General features: G+C 41.5%; 1 protein-coding gene across 1 annotated transcript in view; it reads left to right on the top strand.

Moving 5' to 3' along the window:
• UFL1 (UFM1 specific ligase 1) overlaps positions 1 to 13,334 on the top strand; it is a 51,328-nt gene extending 37,994 nt beyond the window's left edge. The window contains exons 15-19 of the mRNA XM_073675731.1: positions 1,416 to 1,546; positions 5,526 to 5,606; positions 6,128 to 6,213; positions 7,003 to 7,183; positions 12,459 to 13,334. Coding sequence (XP_073531832.1) covers positions 1,416 to 1,546; positions 5,526 to 5,606; positions 6,128 to 6,213; positions 7,003 to 7,183; positions 12,459 to 12,677 — 698 coding nt within the window. The 3' untranslated portion in view covers positions 12,678 to 13,334. The remainder of the gene's footprint in view (positions 1 to 1,415; positions 1,547 to 5,525; positions 5,607 to 6,127; positions 6,214 to 7,002; positions 7,184 to 12,458) is intronic.
• The last annotated feature ends 624 nt before the right edge of the window (positions 13,335 to 13,958 follow it).

A 13,958-nucleotide genomic window follows, 5' to 3' on the forward strand; every position in this document is an offset into this window, starting at 1 on the left:
CCAGGACTTTGTACGTGGGGAGCAGTGACCATTCATTCTCCCTAATAGCGCGCACATTGAAGCTGCAGCGCAGCTCAGCGTGCCTGCTATTAAAGTCCATGAATATTCACCACTCCCATGGGTGTAGTAATAGATCTTAGAATACAATAAACACAATCACAAATGGGGCATACTGAAATAATATAATATGTAAGAGCAGTAAAAAGCATTTAGCCCAATGGCCTAATTTAAATATGTAATCTCAAAGGATGAAAAACCTTGAATTAATAAATAGTATAGATAATAAAGTATGATGCCAACAAAAGTGCCCCCCAAACACCGTATGATACCCACACAGTGAACTCCTCCACAGTACCCTCCACACGCACGGTATGATGACCCTACTGTACCCTCCCAGCAAAGTATGGTGACCTCAACACAGTATGATGCCCCAACTGTGATCTCCACACAGCCCTCCACACAGTATAATGGGCCCCACATAGTCCTCCATATAGTATATTGGGCCCCACATAGTCCTCCATATAGTATAATGGCCCCAGATAGTCCTCTATACAGTATAATGGCCACACAGTCCTCCACACAGTATAATGGGCCCCACATAGTCCTCCATACAGTATACTGGGCCCCACATCGTCCTCCATACAGTATAATGGGCCCCACATAGTCCTCCATACAATATTATGGGCCCCACATCGTCCTCCATACAGTATAATGGGCCCCACATAGTCCTCCATATAGTATACTGGGCCCCACATAGTCCTCCATACAAAATAATGGACCCCTCCTAGTCCTCCACACAGTATAATGGGCCCCACATCGTCCTCCATACAGTATAATGGCCCCACATAGTCCTCCATATAGTATACTGGGCCCCACATAGTCCTTTATGCAGTATTATGGGCCCCACATAGTCCTCCATACAAAATAATGGACCCCTCCTAGTCCTCCATATAGTATACTGGGCCCCACATAGTCCTTTATGCAGTATTATGGGCCCCACATAGTCCTCCATATAGCATAATGGGGGGGTGCTGGCACCGCAGGCCAAATATAATCATCCTGCAGGCCAGATTTGGGCCACGGGCCAGAGTTTGACATGTGTGCTGTAAAGTGTGGCATTTAATATGCAAGCGTCGCTACTGTATCTTCTGAATTGTCAATTTTTTTTGTTTTAAATAAAATCCTTTTTAAATATTCTCTGATGACTGAAATCAGAAAAGGGAGTAGTGAATGTGGGTGACATGTATGCATCACTTCAACAGCATGGTGGTCATGTGTTATCTGTATGAGACACAGCATGCAGAAAACGATTTAGGCTGCCACTATCTGCCATCTGCAGGGGCATTAACCCTGTGCAGCAGAAATCTGCCTTTATATTTTGTGCCATATATAAAATAGATTTCTGTGATTTTCAGATGAAACCCAAAACAATCTCGCCAAGCATTTGCTGAAGACCGCGTGTACAGATATTACCAATCTCATCTTCAATTTCCTGGCTGGCGATCTAATGATGGCTGTGGAAGACTATTTAACAATTACCAGTGAGGTACAGTGCCTTAGGTTTACTAGATATGTTCTTATTTCTACCAAATACATCAAATATTTATTTTTTTATGTGGTTGCTAAAAAAACAAACACAAACCTAGTGAAGAAATCCAGGACGTACAGTGACCAACCACAATCCATATTGTACACGTCATCAGGCAGGAGGGCACAGGATGGTAGACAGAAAGGAAACCAAAAGCCTCATTTCTCGTGTGTCTTATTGGGGGACACAGAAATCATGGGATAGTCTGCTGCCAGTTAGAGGCTGACACTATTAATGCAACTAATGGAAAATTGGCTCCTCCCTGGCAGTTTTTCATAGTGTCAGTCGGAGGTTACTGAGGTCTGAGTCTCGGACCTATTTTATGCCTTTAGAGGCCAGGTTAGGTGTTAACCATTTCTCTTTTTTTCTTTTTCAGATGGATTGCTTTTAGGGTAACTGGGTGTAATTGTGCACCCACTTAGCGGCGGAGAGAGTACAGGCTGTATTGCTCAGTTAGTATCCTCTCACACCTCTACGGTTAGACCATGTACCTTGACGCAGTCGGCAAAAAAGTACCAGGACGCTGGTCTTTTAGCCTCGTGGTCTCCTGCCCGCCCTCCATAGCGCACATGTTTGCATGGAGCAGAAGATGGAGTCTAGAATGCCCAACTTCTAGCCACAGGATCAAGCTTCTTCAAGACAGATTAGTTAAGTAGGTCCCTTGCTGCAACCATGCATTGCGCTGGCTTCCCAGTGGGCGTTGTTCGGCGTGATAGCGTCTCCTTTTGCGGCGTCTTGAATCCTAGCAAGTACTCTGTTGCCCCCATTTTTGCCCTGTGCACCTCCCAGTGTTTTTTTCGGTGTCCGTCGCCTCCTCCTCTCCCTCAGATCTTCAGGTGTATGAGTGGGGGAGGGGCTCCTTTCCTTACCGTTAAGGGTGCATGTGGCTGTTGGGGTAGAGAGAGCTCCTGTGTAGTGGTGATGTGTGTGTTCAATCTTGTAGCTGGTGTATGCTAAAATCACGTGCAGTAGGGGCGATATCAGGCTTGGGTGTAGCCCTGCTCTATTCGCACTCAATATTAATATTTCCAATCACTTTGTTTAGTGTTCTCACACATCTAGCCAATAAATGTATACAGCGGACCCCGCCTGCTGGTTAATCAGTGATGCCAGTGAGTGTTCATCTGCCGGCCAATCAATACGGTCACTGTGCACACATCCCCGTCCATTCAGTGCAGCTGGTGGGTCTCTCCAGCTGGCCAAATAATGGTTTCATCATGCGCCCGCTCTCTGTCCAATCAGAGCAGGCGAATGACTCGCATTCCAGCGGGGCCCTACCCTTCCTGTGATGGAAGCCGCGCCATTTTCCCTGGATATTCACCCTGGATGGTTGTTCATCTCTCTTCGGCTTGTTATTAGCACCTGCAATGGCCGGCTTCAAAGCCCTCGGTCACAATCCTGTCTGACCCTCACCGTGTTCTCAAACCTTAGTGACCCTCAGACTGAGTAGGCTGTTTGTCGTTGGAGGACTTAATGCTTGCAAAGTCCCAGCTGTTCCCTTCTATCACCAGTTGGTTTTCTTGGTAGTCTCTGTGTCTTAATAAGGTCGGAGTGCAAAGAAGACAGCGCACTCTTGGCTATCCAGCCTGCCCTAGTATGCTTGCATCTCGTGCAAGGCTGAGTTTCCCTCTGACCATGCCTTAGCATATCGCACTGCTGGTGCCTCCTTCCTCCTCTGCCTATTGCTGCTTCGGAAACCCCCCGTGGTCTGGGTATGAGGAGGTGCCTTTTCCCCTGCATGGGTCCTGCCTTTAGCTCTTCTTCTGTATCCTACACCCTGGTGGCGGTTGTTACCACCCTTAGTACTATGGCCACAGCCCAGTGTCACATCCACCAGCGGGATAGCACTGCCTAGGGCGGAGGCTGTCAAACAGCCCTGGATCGGGTTCGCCAGACTACCCTGCTTACCGTTTGGTACACACCAGGTTTTTCAGAGGTTCAGTCCATAGCAATTTACATTTCTGGCACCGCCTGCACCATATTGTTATTTGCGCATTCTATTCCTATATAGGCAGTAGCCTTGCTCAGCGGGGGCCGAGTTTGCTAGGGGATCCTTGTCCTTGGTTTGCAGTTGTAAAGCAGCTAATGGTTTCCTCCCTTTTCTTGGTATGCTGACCATCTTACTGATTAAGTTAGACCTACCAACCGAGGCCAGTACAGTCGAGCGAGCCTAGCAGAGAACCCTGCAACCGAGATACTGCTCTGTCTACTGTCCTGGAGGATAGAGAACTCTCAACTTAGTGCATCCCTTCAAGGGGTTGTCCAGTCTAAAATGATAAGTCTGCAGTCACTCTGTCACTGCAGACTTATGAATCCCCTCAGTGGACGCACTGTGTGCTGCGAGGATTCGCTGGTTTCTGAGCCTGGAACGGTGGTGATGTATGCTATATGCGTAGTCCCGGGCAGAAGCCGTCTAGTGGGCATGGCCTCGCTCCATACAAGGATAGACATTAGCGAGCCCTATAGGGCAGGTGGCAGTGCTCCCCCTTTCATGGTTAGAGCTCCCTCTGCGTGGACAGCAAGAGCTTTCCGGGCAGTTCTTCACCAGATATCGACCTTGCAGCTCTGTACAGCAGCCAGTTGTTCCTCAGTGTATTCCTCTTCCAAGTTTTACAGGGTGCACACCTTTTGCTTTGGCAGATGCAAATCTGGGGAGGAAGATACTGCAGGCCACAATTGCTTGAGAAACTGGAAAATGTCCTCTGGTAACGGTATAATGTTTACGTTTTTCCCACCCCTTGGACAGCTTTAGGGCATCCCACAGTTGCTGTGTTCTCCAATATGACGAATGAGAAATAAGGATTTTTGACTCGCCATGAAATCCCTTTCTCGTAGTCTTCATTGGGAGACACAGCTCCCACCCTTAGTTACCTGGTCGGATGTGCATTATTTTTCTTTTCGTGCTTTAATTCCTTTGCCTTTTCTCTCACTGCTTTTTGACTAAGCTGAGGAGCCTGCTGCTAGCAGGCAAGGTATAGGTATAGGAGCCAATTTTTTTAATTAATTGCATTAATAATGTCAGCCTCCAGGTGGCAGCAGACTATCCCACGGTTACTGTGGCCCCCAATGAAGAGTACGGTGAGTAAAAAATAATTATTTTGTTACCAACTGATAAAAGCAAGTCAAAGGAGTATAGGAAAATAAATCGGAGCGGGACAAGCGAGGTTGTGCACACGATGGTGTGGAATTCAACTCCATTAATCTAATGTTTTTCATATTATTTATTTATAAATCAATAGTACACGTGAAAATAAGAAACCTTGTAATATATCTTATCAGAGAAATGTTCTTTCTCCTGGGATGATCAATTCATTCTCAAAACTCTTAATTCATGAGTAAAATGTGCCCTCACTAAACATGGTTTTTACAAATTTTACCCATGAATTGAGAGTAAAAGATCAATCCAGGAGATAGAGAGGGATATATACGTACATACAATATAAATTAGAGCATCAAATACTTCTTCGGGGGAGTAACCTCACCGACTCTATTACAAGGGCATTACCCGCAAACAGTGTATCGCATTGAAATCACACACAGTCGTAATAGTCACTTCTTCGACATCTTGTATACATAAAACTTACCCCATTCCAGCAATAAACCGCACTAACCTCCTTTCATTATAGGCATTGTATACAGCCACTTCTCAGTCCTTGGAAATGACATCCCTTGCTTAATTAGTATTTTTGGGCGAGGGAGAATTTTATAAAATGTTTTTCCTAACAGAACGCCGGGTGGTTTGGGGGCAGATAGGAGCATATTGCCTCCTAGTTATCTTCCATGTAAATGTAGATCCAAAAGACTGGTATAAAGGTTGGGCACAGTAACTGAATCTAAAAATGAGGCTGAAGACTTTTGATAATCAAATCCACATGTAAAACTCTGCAGATAAGTTATTCCATGTTTAGATTATTTATTATTTTTTTTGTCTCCTCAGGTTAGGAAAAAGATGTTAAATAAATTCCAGGATGAAGCAAAAGGCCCATTGACCAAGCTGAACGGTTCATTGGCCGGCAAGGTAAATCTGACAATCTTCTCTATGTGACATAATTTGTCACATTGACTGCCAGTGTTTAGTTTATGTAAAAATATATATATATGTTTAAAGGGCTTGTTCAGTTTAGAAGGCCAGTTCTCCTATACCTTAGTAGAGAGGATCGGGGAGTCCTCTGCCCAGGATCCTCCTCTCTTGGCCGGAGTGGAGCTCAGTGGCTCAGTCTCTCGCTCTGGAGAACCGGTCCTGTTCTGCATTACACAGATGGAGGTGTCATCTGATGTGGCGCTGCCAGGGCAGTTGTTGGTCCTTCATCACAAAGCTATACTGTTCTAACCTTCTAGTGTGGTCTGCGTCTCTCTTATAATAGAGTACCGGTCACCATACTGATTATGCCCCACTATGATTTATGCGCTTTCATTTTGTAAAAACAATGGCGTTTTTTCTTTTCTCGTGAGTTTGACAGATGCTTTCCTAGTTGTCAAAATAACATCTCATACTTTTGCATTATAGCGGCCTAATTTGTTCGTATTTTAACACTTCAGAGTATAGAAGAATTTCTTTCTTGTCTGGACGCAGCAGCCGATGCATGTGGCATTTTAGTTAAAAAAGGAGATAAGAAGAAAGAGAGGTACATCCCTTTTTTTTATTGGGCATGAAGATTTCCAAAATGTACTGTAGCCTGTATATTAGGTGTTCTTTTCCAATTCTGATATTTAGCTTATGCTGACGAAGCTTGATCATCACTGTCCAGTCCCAGGTCTACTGTTCATATTAATCTTAAATCCCCCATATATATTAGACAAATGTTGGCCAGACACACTGATATCGATGGGTTCAGCCGGGACTCTAATGTACATGGAGGGGAGCGAGTGCTCCTGTGTGTGGGAGAGTCAGCTGAGAACAATCAGCCAGAGCATTGTCCTACCGACAACCATCTAATGTGTATGGGAGCCAAAAATAAGCAGTCATAAACCGCTAACAGATAATTAATTTTAAAAAATTCCAACTTTTATTGGGAACTCTTTGAAAAACCTATTGACTCAAAGTTTTCCAGCTAGGATTCTGAAAGCCATAACATCATGATGGTATAGTTAATGTGTTTCCATAAATCCGGTCATATTGAAAATTCATAAAATCGAACCTTGTAAGTTAACAGAACATTATGCGATAGGAGCATATTAAGTCAGATGTAATCACTCAGCAAGTGCAAAATTTAAAATGCACAACACTATTTGTCACTTATTTTATAGAGAACTTAACAGTAGAGTCATGCAGCCTGAACCAGGATGTAATACCGCAGCAAGCGTCTGATTAATGCTGTACGTGGTTTGGGCTGCATGAATCTACACTGATTCTCAAACAATTCACCAATATATTAAATTACCAACTGTATAATTTCTATTTTCTTTGTTTTCAGGCAAGTTTTGTTCCAGCACAGGCAAGCCCTTATAGAGCAGCTTAAACTGACAGAAGAGGCAGCCCTGGTACTACATCTGACGTCCGTCTTGTTGTTTCAGTTGACTACACATTGTATGCTTCATGCACCAGGAAGATGTGTCCCACAGATCATTTCATTCCTAAACACAAAGATCCCTGAGGTATTGTCATACATGAAACGCAGTATCTTCATCACACGGCGTCACAAGACGTCATGAGCCCAACCAGCATACATAATGTACACAGGGCACAGCGGCTAAAAGAAGCCTATTGAATCTTAGATTTCATATCTATCCATAAAATGCTCAGCCCTATAATACATTATTGGTGTTTTACTGAATTGCTGATGAATATTTTAGCTTCAATTAAAAATCTTATGTATAATAATTAACAATCACAACTTATCACCTATCCACATGGTATTTAAAGTCTATGGGAATGATGAAGAAGGTGCTCACTAGTATTAAAAAAATTCCCTTCATTAAGGCTAAAACACTAATTTTATTAGACATGCATTAAAAAGGAAAATGAACAACATATACACAACAAGACCTTGGTGTATTTAAAAAAAAAAAATAGATATACACCCAGATATAAACAACTTACTGAGGGATATAGGTCTGATGGGAGAAAAATAATTTGTCATTAAGAAGCCCTATTGTCTGGTACCTCCTTGCCGCAGAGAATGGCAGCCTAGAAACAACGCAAGTTGTGGCAACCCCGCTCAATGTAAACTTTCCCTCGCTGTCCCTAAAACCCTACACATAATTCCCCCATCAACAGCCATTGTAGCATAAAGAATGACAAAGTGACACAAAAAAATGGGTCACGTAACCAAACCTAGTGGCAATAAAGCAAGAAGAGCCCTACTCACAGCATACAAATCAATGTCCATATGTGTATATATGGATAATTAGTGATGTAACCGGTGACAATGGACATACTCAATGCACACATTTACTTAGAATGGGAAAACATCACAAATTCACTTTAGTTTTATAAAACGCATACATTGCAAAATGTACTGTATGAAGAGAAGATGATAGACTTCCCTTTAAGAAGTGGTCCTAAGGCATGGCCTCAACGTGTTTCCCCCCATACTATACGGGTTCATCAGGAAACCGGGTAAACAGTGGACTGGTAGAGTTTGTAGCCAAGGTAGATGCTACACACATTCTTTTCCTCCCATCAAACCCATATCCTTCAATAAGTTGTTTATATCTGGGAGTATATATCATTTTTTTTTAAATACACCACGGTCTACTCTGTGTATATATTGTTCGTTTTCCTTTTTTAATGCATATCTAATATAATTAGTGTTTTATCCTTAATGAAGGGAATTTTTTGATACTATTGAGAACCTTAGAATTTTTTTTCCCCATATATACTTTTCATATGTTAAACTATTTGAATGATGAAAAAGCCAAATGCTGTGGTTAGCTATTTTCGTCAGTCCCATAAATATTCAAATTAGACATGGGACCCTGTTTCCCATAGTAGTTGGGGATCCCAGCAATAGGATCCCCAGTGATCAATGATGTATCTCCTATCCTGTGGATTCTAATAAGTTGTGATTTTGGGAACATGGTTTAAAGCCTTGTTGATTTACTAGCTATTTACCGTTAGGTCCAGAAATATTTGGACAGTGACACAAGTTTTGGCATTTTGGCTATTTACAAAACATATTCAAGATACAGTTATATAAATAATTTGGGTTTAAAGTGCAAACTTTCAGCTTTAATTTGATTGTATTCATAATTGGGGTAAGTGTTAAGGAATTACAGCTTTTTAATATGTCTCTTTTTCAAGGGAGCAAAAGTAATTGGACAATTATCTCAAAAGCTTTTTAGTGGGCTGCATAGATTTTTCTCTCATTAATCCATCATCAATTAAGCAGGACAAAAGGTCTGGAGTAGTGATGAGCGAGTATGTTCTGTTAACCCTTTCGCCGAGTATGCTCGGGCGAGCACTGAGTAGTTACAGCTGCTCGGTGTTATGTTTGAATCACTCCCGTGTGCATGATTTGCAACTGTTTGACAGCTTTATTACATGTGAGGAATGTGTAAGAAATAGACATTCCTCACATGTATTAAAACTGTCAAACAGTCGCAAATCATGCACACGGGAGTGATTCAAACATAACACCGAGCAGCTGTAACTACTCGGTGCTCGCCCGAGCATACTCGGCGAAAGGGTTAACAGAACATACTCGCTCATCACTAGTCTGGAGCTGATTCCAGGTGTGGCATTTGTATTTGGAAACTACTGCTGTGAACCCACAACATGCGATCAAAGGAGCTCTCACTCGAAGTGAAACAGACTATCATTAGGCTGACAGAAAAAGAAGAAATCCATAAGAGAGATGGTAGTAATTTTAGGAGTTGCCAAATCAATGGTTTAGTACATTCTGCAAAGAAAAAACACTCTGGTGAGCTTGGGAACTCAAAAAGGCCTGAACATTCACGGAAAACAAGGGTAGTGGATGATCAGAGACTCCTTTCCCTGGTGAAGAAAAACCATCCACCCAAGTGAAGACTATTCTCCAGCAAGTAGGTGTTTCAGTATCTAAGTCTACTATAAAGAGAAGACTTCATGAGCGCAAATACAGGGGGGTTCACCACAAGGTACAAACCATTAATCAGCCTTTAAAATAGAAAGGCCAGATTAGACTTTGCCAAAAATAACATCCAAAGAAGCCAGCCCAGTTCTGGAAAAGAATTCTTTGGACAGATGAAACTAACATCAACCCTTACCAGAATGATGAGAAGAAGAAAGTATGGAGAAGACTTGGCATGTCTCATTATCCAAAGCACACCACATCCTCTGTAAAACATGGTGAAGGCAGCGTGATGGCATGGGCATGCATGGCTTCTAATGGCACTTGGTCACTAGTGTTTATTGATGATGTGATTGAAGACGGAAGCAGCCGGATAAATTCTGAAGTGTGCAGGGTGATACTTTCTGCTCAGATTCAACCAAATGCAGCAAAGTTGATTGGACAGTGCTTCACAGTAGAGATGGACAATGATAAACATAGCAAAATGCAATGGTAGTTACCAGACAAGGTCACAAAAACTAATGCAAAAACAGGATGCAGCAGACCCCCTGAATGAAGGTGGAGGTAATACAAGTGAAAAATACTGATGAAACAAACACTCACAACCTACTAGTTCATGGAGGGAGTGATTTCCCAGAAAGTATTGCACACAGATGAGGCTTATATGCAATAGGTTGCATGTCACACACATGTATAGCACAGTGCCCAGCTAACAGCTTATTAAACGCCTATTCTATTTGATCAGGTGGGCTACCCGCACTCTAAGTTCATCACAGAGGGACAGGCCCCTAGTTTACAAGGTCTCCATTGATGGGCATGGCTGCACCCTGTAAAAAAAAACACAAACAAAATGTGCAAAAAAATATACTGTAAATGAGGTAATGGTTGATATTTTGGCCAAAATACACAAGTTCACAACCCATGTCAACTACGCTAAAGTAAAATAGCCAAATAAATAAAAGGAACTTTAAAAAAAAATCCCTAAAAATTAAATTATAAACATAGCAAAAAGGCGCCTTATTTCAAGCCTCATCTTTGTGCAATTGTTACTGGGCAATCACCCCCTCCTTGAACTGGTAGGTTGTGAGTGGTTGTTTCAGTATTTTGCACCTGTGTTACCTGTTTGTGCAGTAGTTTTTATGATCTTGGCTGGTAAATACCATTGCCTTTTTGCTATGTTTATAATTTAATTTTTTGCTAATTTTTTTATAGATCCTTTTATTTCTTTGGTTTGGCTTTTGATTTTACAGATGTACAATGATCTAAAGCATACTTCAAAAGCAACCCAGCACTTTTTAAGGCAAAGAAGTGGAATATTCTACAAAGGCCGAGTCAATCACCAGATCTCAACCCCATTTCACATGCTTATGACAAAACTTAAGACAGAAAGACCTACAAATGAGCAACAACTGAAGTTAGCTGGTATAAAGGCCTGTTATAGCATCACATAGGAGGAAACCCATCGTTTGGTGATGTCAAGGCTTCCAGACTGCAGGCCGTCATTGCCTGTGAAGGATTCTCTACAAAGTGTTAAAAATTAACATTTTGTTTATGATAAAAGTAGTTCAATTACTTTCGATCCCCTTAAATGAGGAGGCTTTGTAGAAAAATGGTTGCAATTCATAAACGTTTCACAGCATATTTTTGTTCAACCACTTTAATTAATTAATTAAACCTGGAAGTCTCCACTTCAATTGCATCTCAGTTGTTTCATTTTAAATAAAAAATAGTGCCACACAGAGCCCAAATCACGAAGAATCGGTCACTGTCCAAATATTTCTCGACCTAATGGTATAATGCATTGGAACAATTTTTGCACTTTTCTCCTGATAACTTTCAACAATGAGATACCTTTGCTGTGCTGTAAGCTGTTTATAGATTATGTCTTATGCTGTAAAATATAACTAAGAAAATGTCAGGAAAATCCTACTAGGACACCTAAATTTTACATGCAGTAAATCACAATCACTGTAAATGATGGCAGCTGTGTACTTACTACTAGTTGACATAAGATTAAATGTGATTGGCCAATTCTGAACACAATCGCATCCCCAATTACAAGAGGGTGTTCACACTTATGCAGCCGCCACATTATTTTAGTTTATTTTTCCCCTTCAAAATCATTTGTATTTGTTTCCCAATGGACTTCTGCAGATTATGGGTGAGATTGAGGCCGGAGACACACTAGCATATCACATCCGATGCAATGCGCCAATGACCCTCGGCTCCTGCTCTGCTGTGGCGGGAGCCGAGTGTCAGTGCACTGGGCTCCGATCTCCGATCCTCTCGCATCAAAGAATCGCAGCACAGCTGCGGAGGAGACGGAGAAATAAATTTCTCCATCTCTTCTGTTGCCGGCATCGGCGGTATTCACACTGCACTCGGGTGATATCCGAGTTCCCTGCGTTGTTTAATACGCACTAATAGACTTATATGGGTGCGTGCGATCCGAATTCCACATGCAATCACAGCATGCAGCATTTTTTTTTTTTCAATCCGATCGGAGCTGGAGAGAAAAGAAACACACATGAGCACAGAATCATTGATTTAACATTGGACCGAATGCAATCCGATTTTTTTATTTTTTTTTTAATCGGATTGCATTCGTCCGATTTAATTGCTAGTGAGAGCGAGCCCTCAAGGTTGAAAAAGGTCTGAAATGATTCTTCTTGGTACTATTTTTTTTTTTTTTTTCACATGACAATAACCTCAAATTTTAACGGGTGTGTACAATTTTTATATCCACTGTATAGTGTACATGAAAAGTATTAATTAGCATGTGGACATTGATGAATATGACTGCAAATACAATTTACATTTAAGATTATTTTTTTGTCCTATTAATACTATTGTCTGCTTCTTGTTCTTCTTTTACATAGGAACAGCACAACTTGTTGGTTAACTACCAAAGCCTGGTGGTTAAGCAGTTAATAGGTCAGGCCAAGCAGAAGGATGATAATGATGTAGACACGACTGGAGATCTAGCAGACGAATCTGAAAAAACTTCAGATACCATTAGAAAAGAACTTCAAGAGTTGTCTGCTGCAATCAAAGATCTTGCTCTCCGACCCAGAAAGTCGTCAGCTTCAGAAGAGTAACCAGGCATTGATTCCTTTTTATATCTACAAGCTTTATTTCTGCTAAGCTCCAATGAACACTCGAGACCATTTTGATTTTGGCAAATAAAGGAATATGGAGAAATAAGTACTATGATGGGAAAAATTTTACTGTTCTTGACCAAAATATTATTTAAGAGAAACCTGTCATTGGACTCATGCTGCCCAAACCAACAAGATTTGAAAAGCTGGCTAAGGACTATAGGGAAACACCTAGTCTAAGGCAGGTCATCAGCTGGTCTCTACCTGACCCACTCCAGTTGATTGACAGGTCTCTCCCATATCTGTATATAGAGAGAAACTTGTCAGTCTAGAGGAGGAGGTGTGGAGAAGACAGCCCTCAACATCTTTTCAAACTATATTTTCTCTAAAATGCTGCAGCGTTTAAGCAAAAGACATATCTGGCTACTATCACACAAACAGGCTCTGATTCTTACTCCCATATTTCGAGCACCATGAATCGAACGGCAGGTTCCCTTTAAGAATATATACCCTCTCTGGGGGTCTACACATTTAATTTTTAAAGTTCAACTGAATATTTAACCCAAAATGAAAATTTTACCTGGGATGATTGTTGGTGGATGATTGTTTGATGATCTATGGAAAATGTAAAAAATAAGTATTTTTCTTTTTACTGTATGGACTATGAGCAGTTTGTCTCCTACTACCTGTCCTCTTGACTACCAGACATAACAGGGAGTAGATCTACAAGACTCCCACTCTCTATTATTGCCGTTGTGGGATTTTTAACTTGCTTCGTTAAAGCATGACGAACAGACAGTTCTTAATCCTAAATGAGGATGGTTAAGCTTAATTCACACTGTGTTCTAACCTGACATTGGAGATATACCTAAAGAATTCCTATCAAGCTGCCCTTTTTATTTAAGAAAGCAGAAGACCACAAGTCAGTTTTACATTGCTATGCATATGTTCCATTTTTTGAGCATTTATTTAGCACTTTTTTAGGCGCATTGCCGAGTGTAGCTGCCTGAAAGAGACGTACTGTTCACACACCCTTAGACTCCAGGCCAAATGCTTTACGACAATGTTTGCCAACCAGTGGCTCCGCAAATATTGTAAAAGTACATTGCCATATTTTGCAAAAGATAGACAGCCACGACCCCAGCTTGCTGGGAGTTATACTTTGGGAAAAGGTGTGGAGCTGATATGTGCTATGCAGCATATAGAACCGTAAAAGCACTTGTTGGCACTGGCAAATTTGGAAGAAGAACTTGGCTGTAATGTTTTGTAATAACTAATACT

This window comes from Phyllobates terribilis, unplaced genomic scaffold, assembly GCF_046119375.1.
Source record: "Phyllobates terribilis strain yellow unplaced genomic scaffold, ASM4611937v1 Scaffold_3__8_contigs__length_932513732, whole genome shotgun sequence".
NCBI classification, from domain to species: Eukaryota; Metazoa; Chordata; class Amphibia; order Anura; family Dendrobatidae; genus Phyllobates; species Phyllobates terribilis.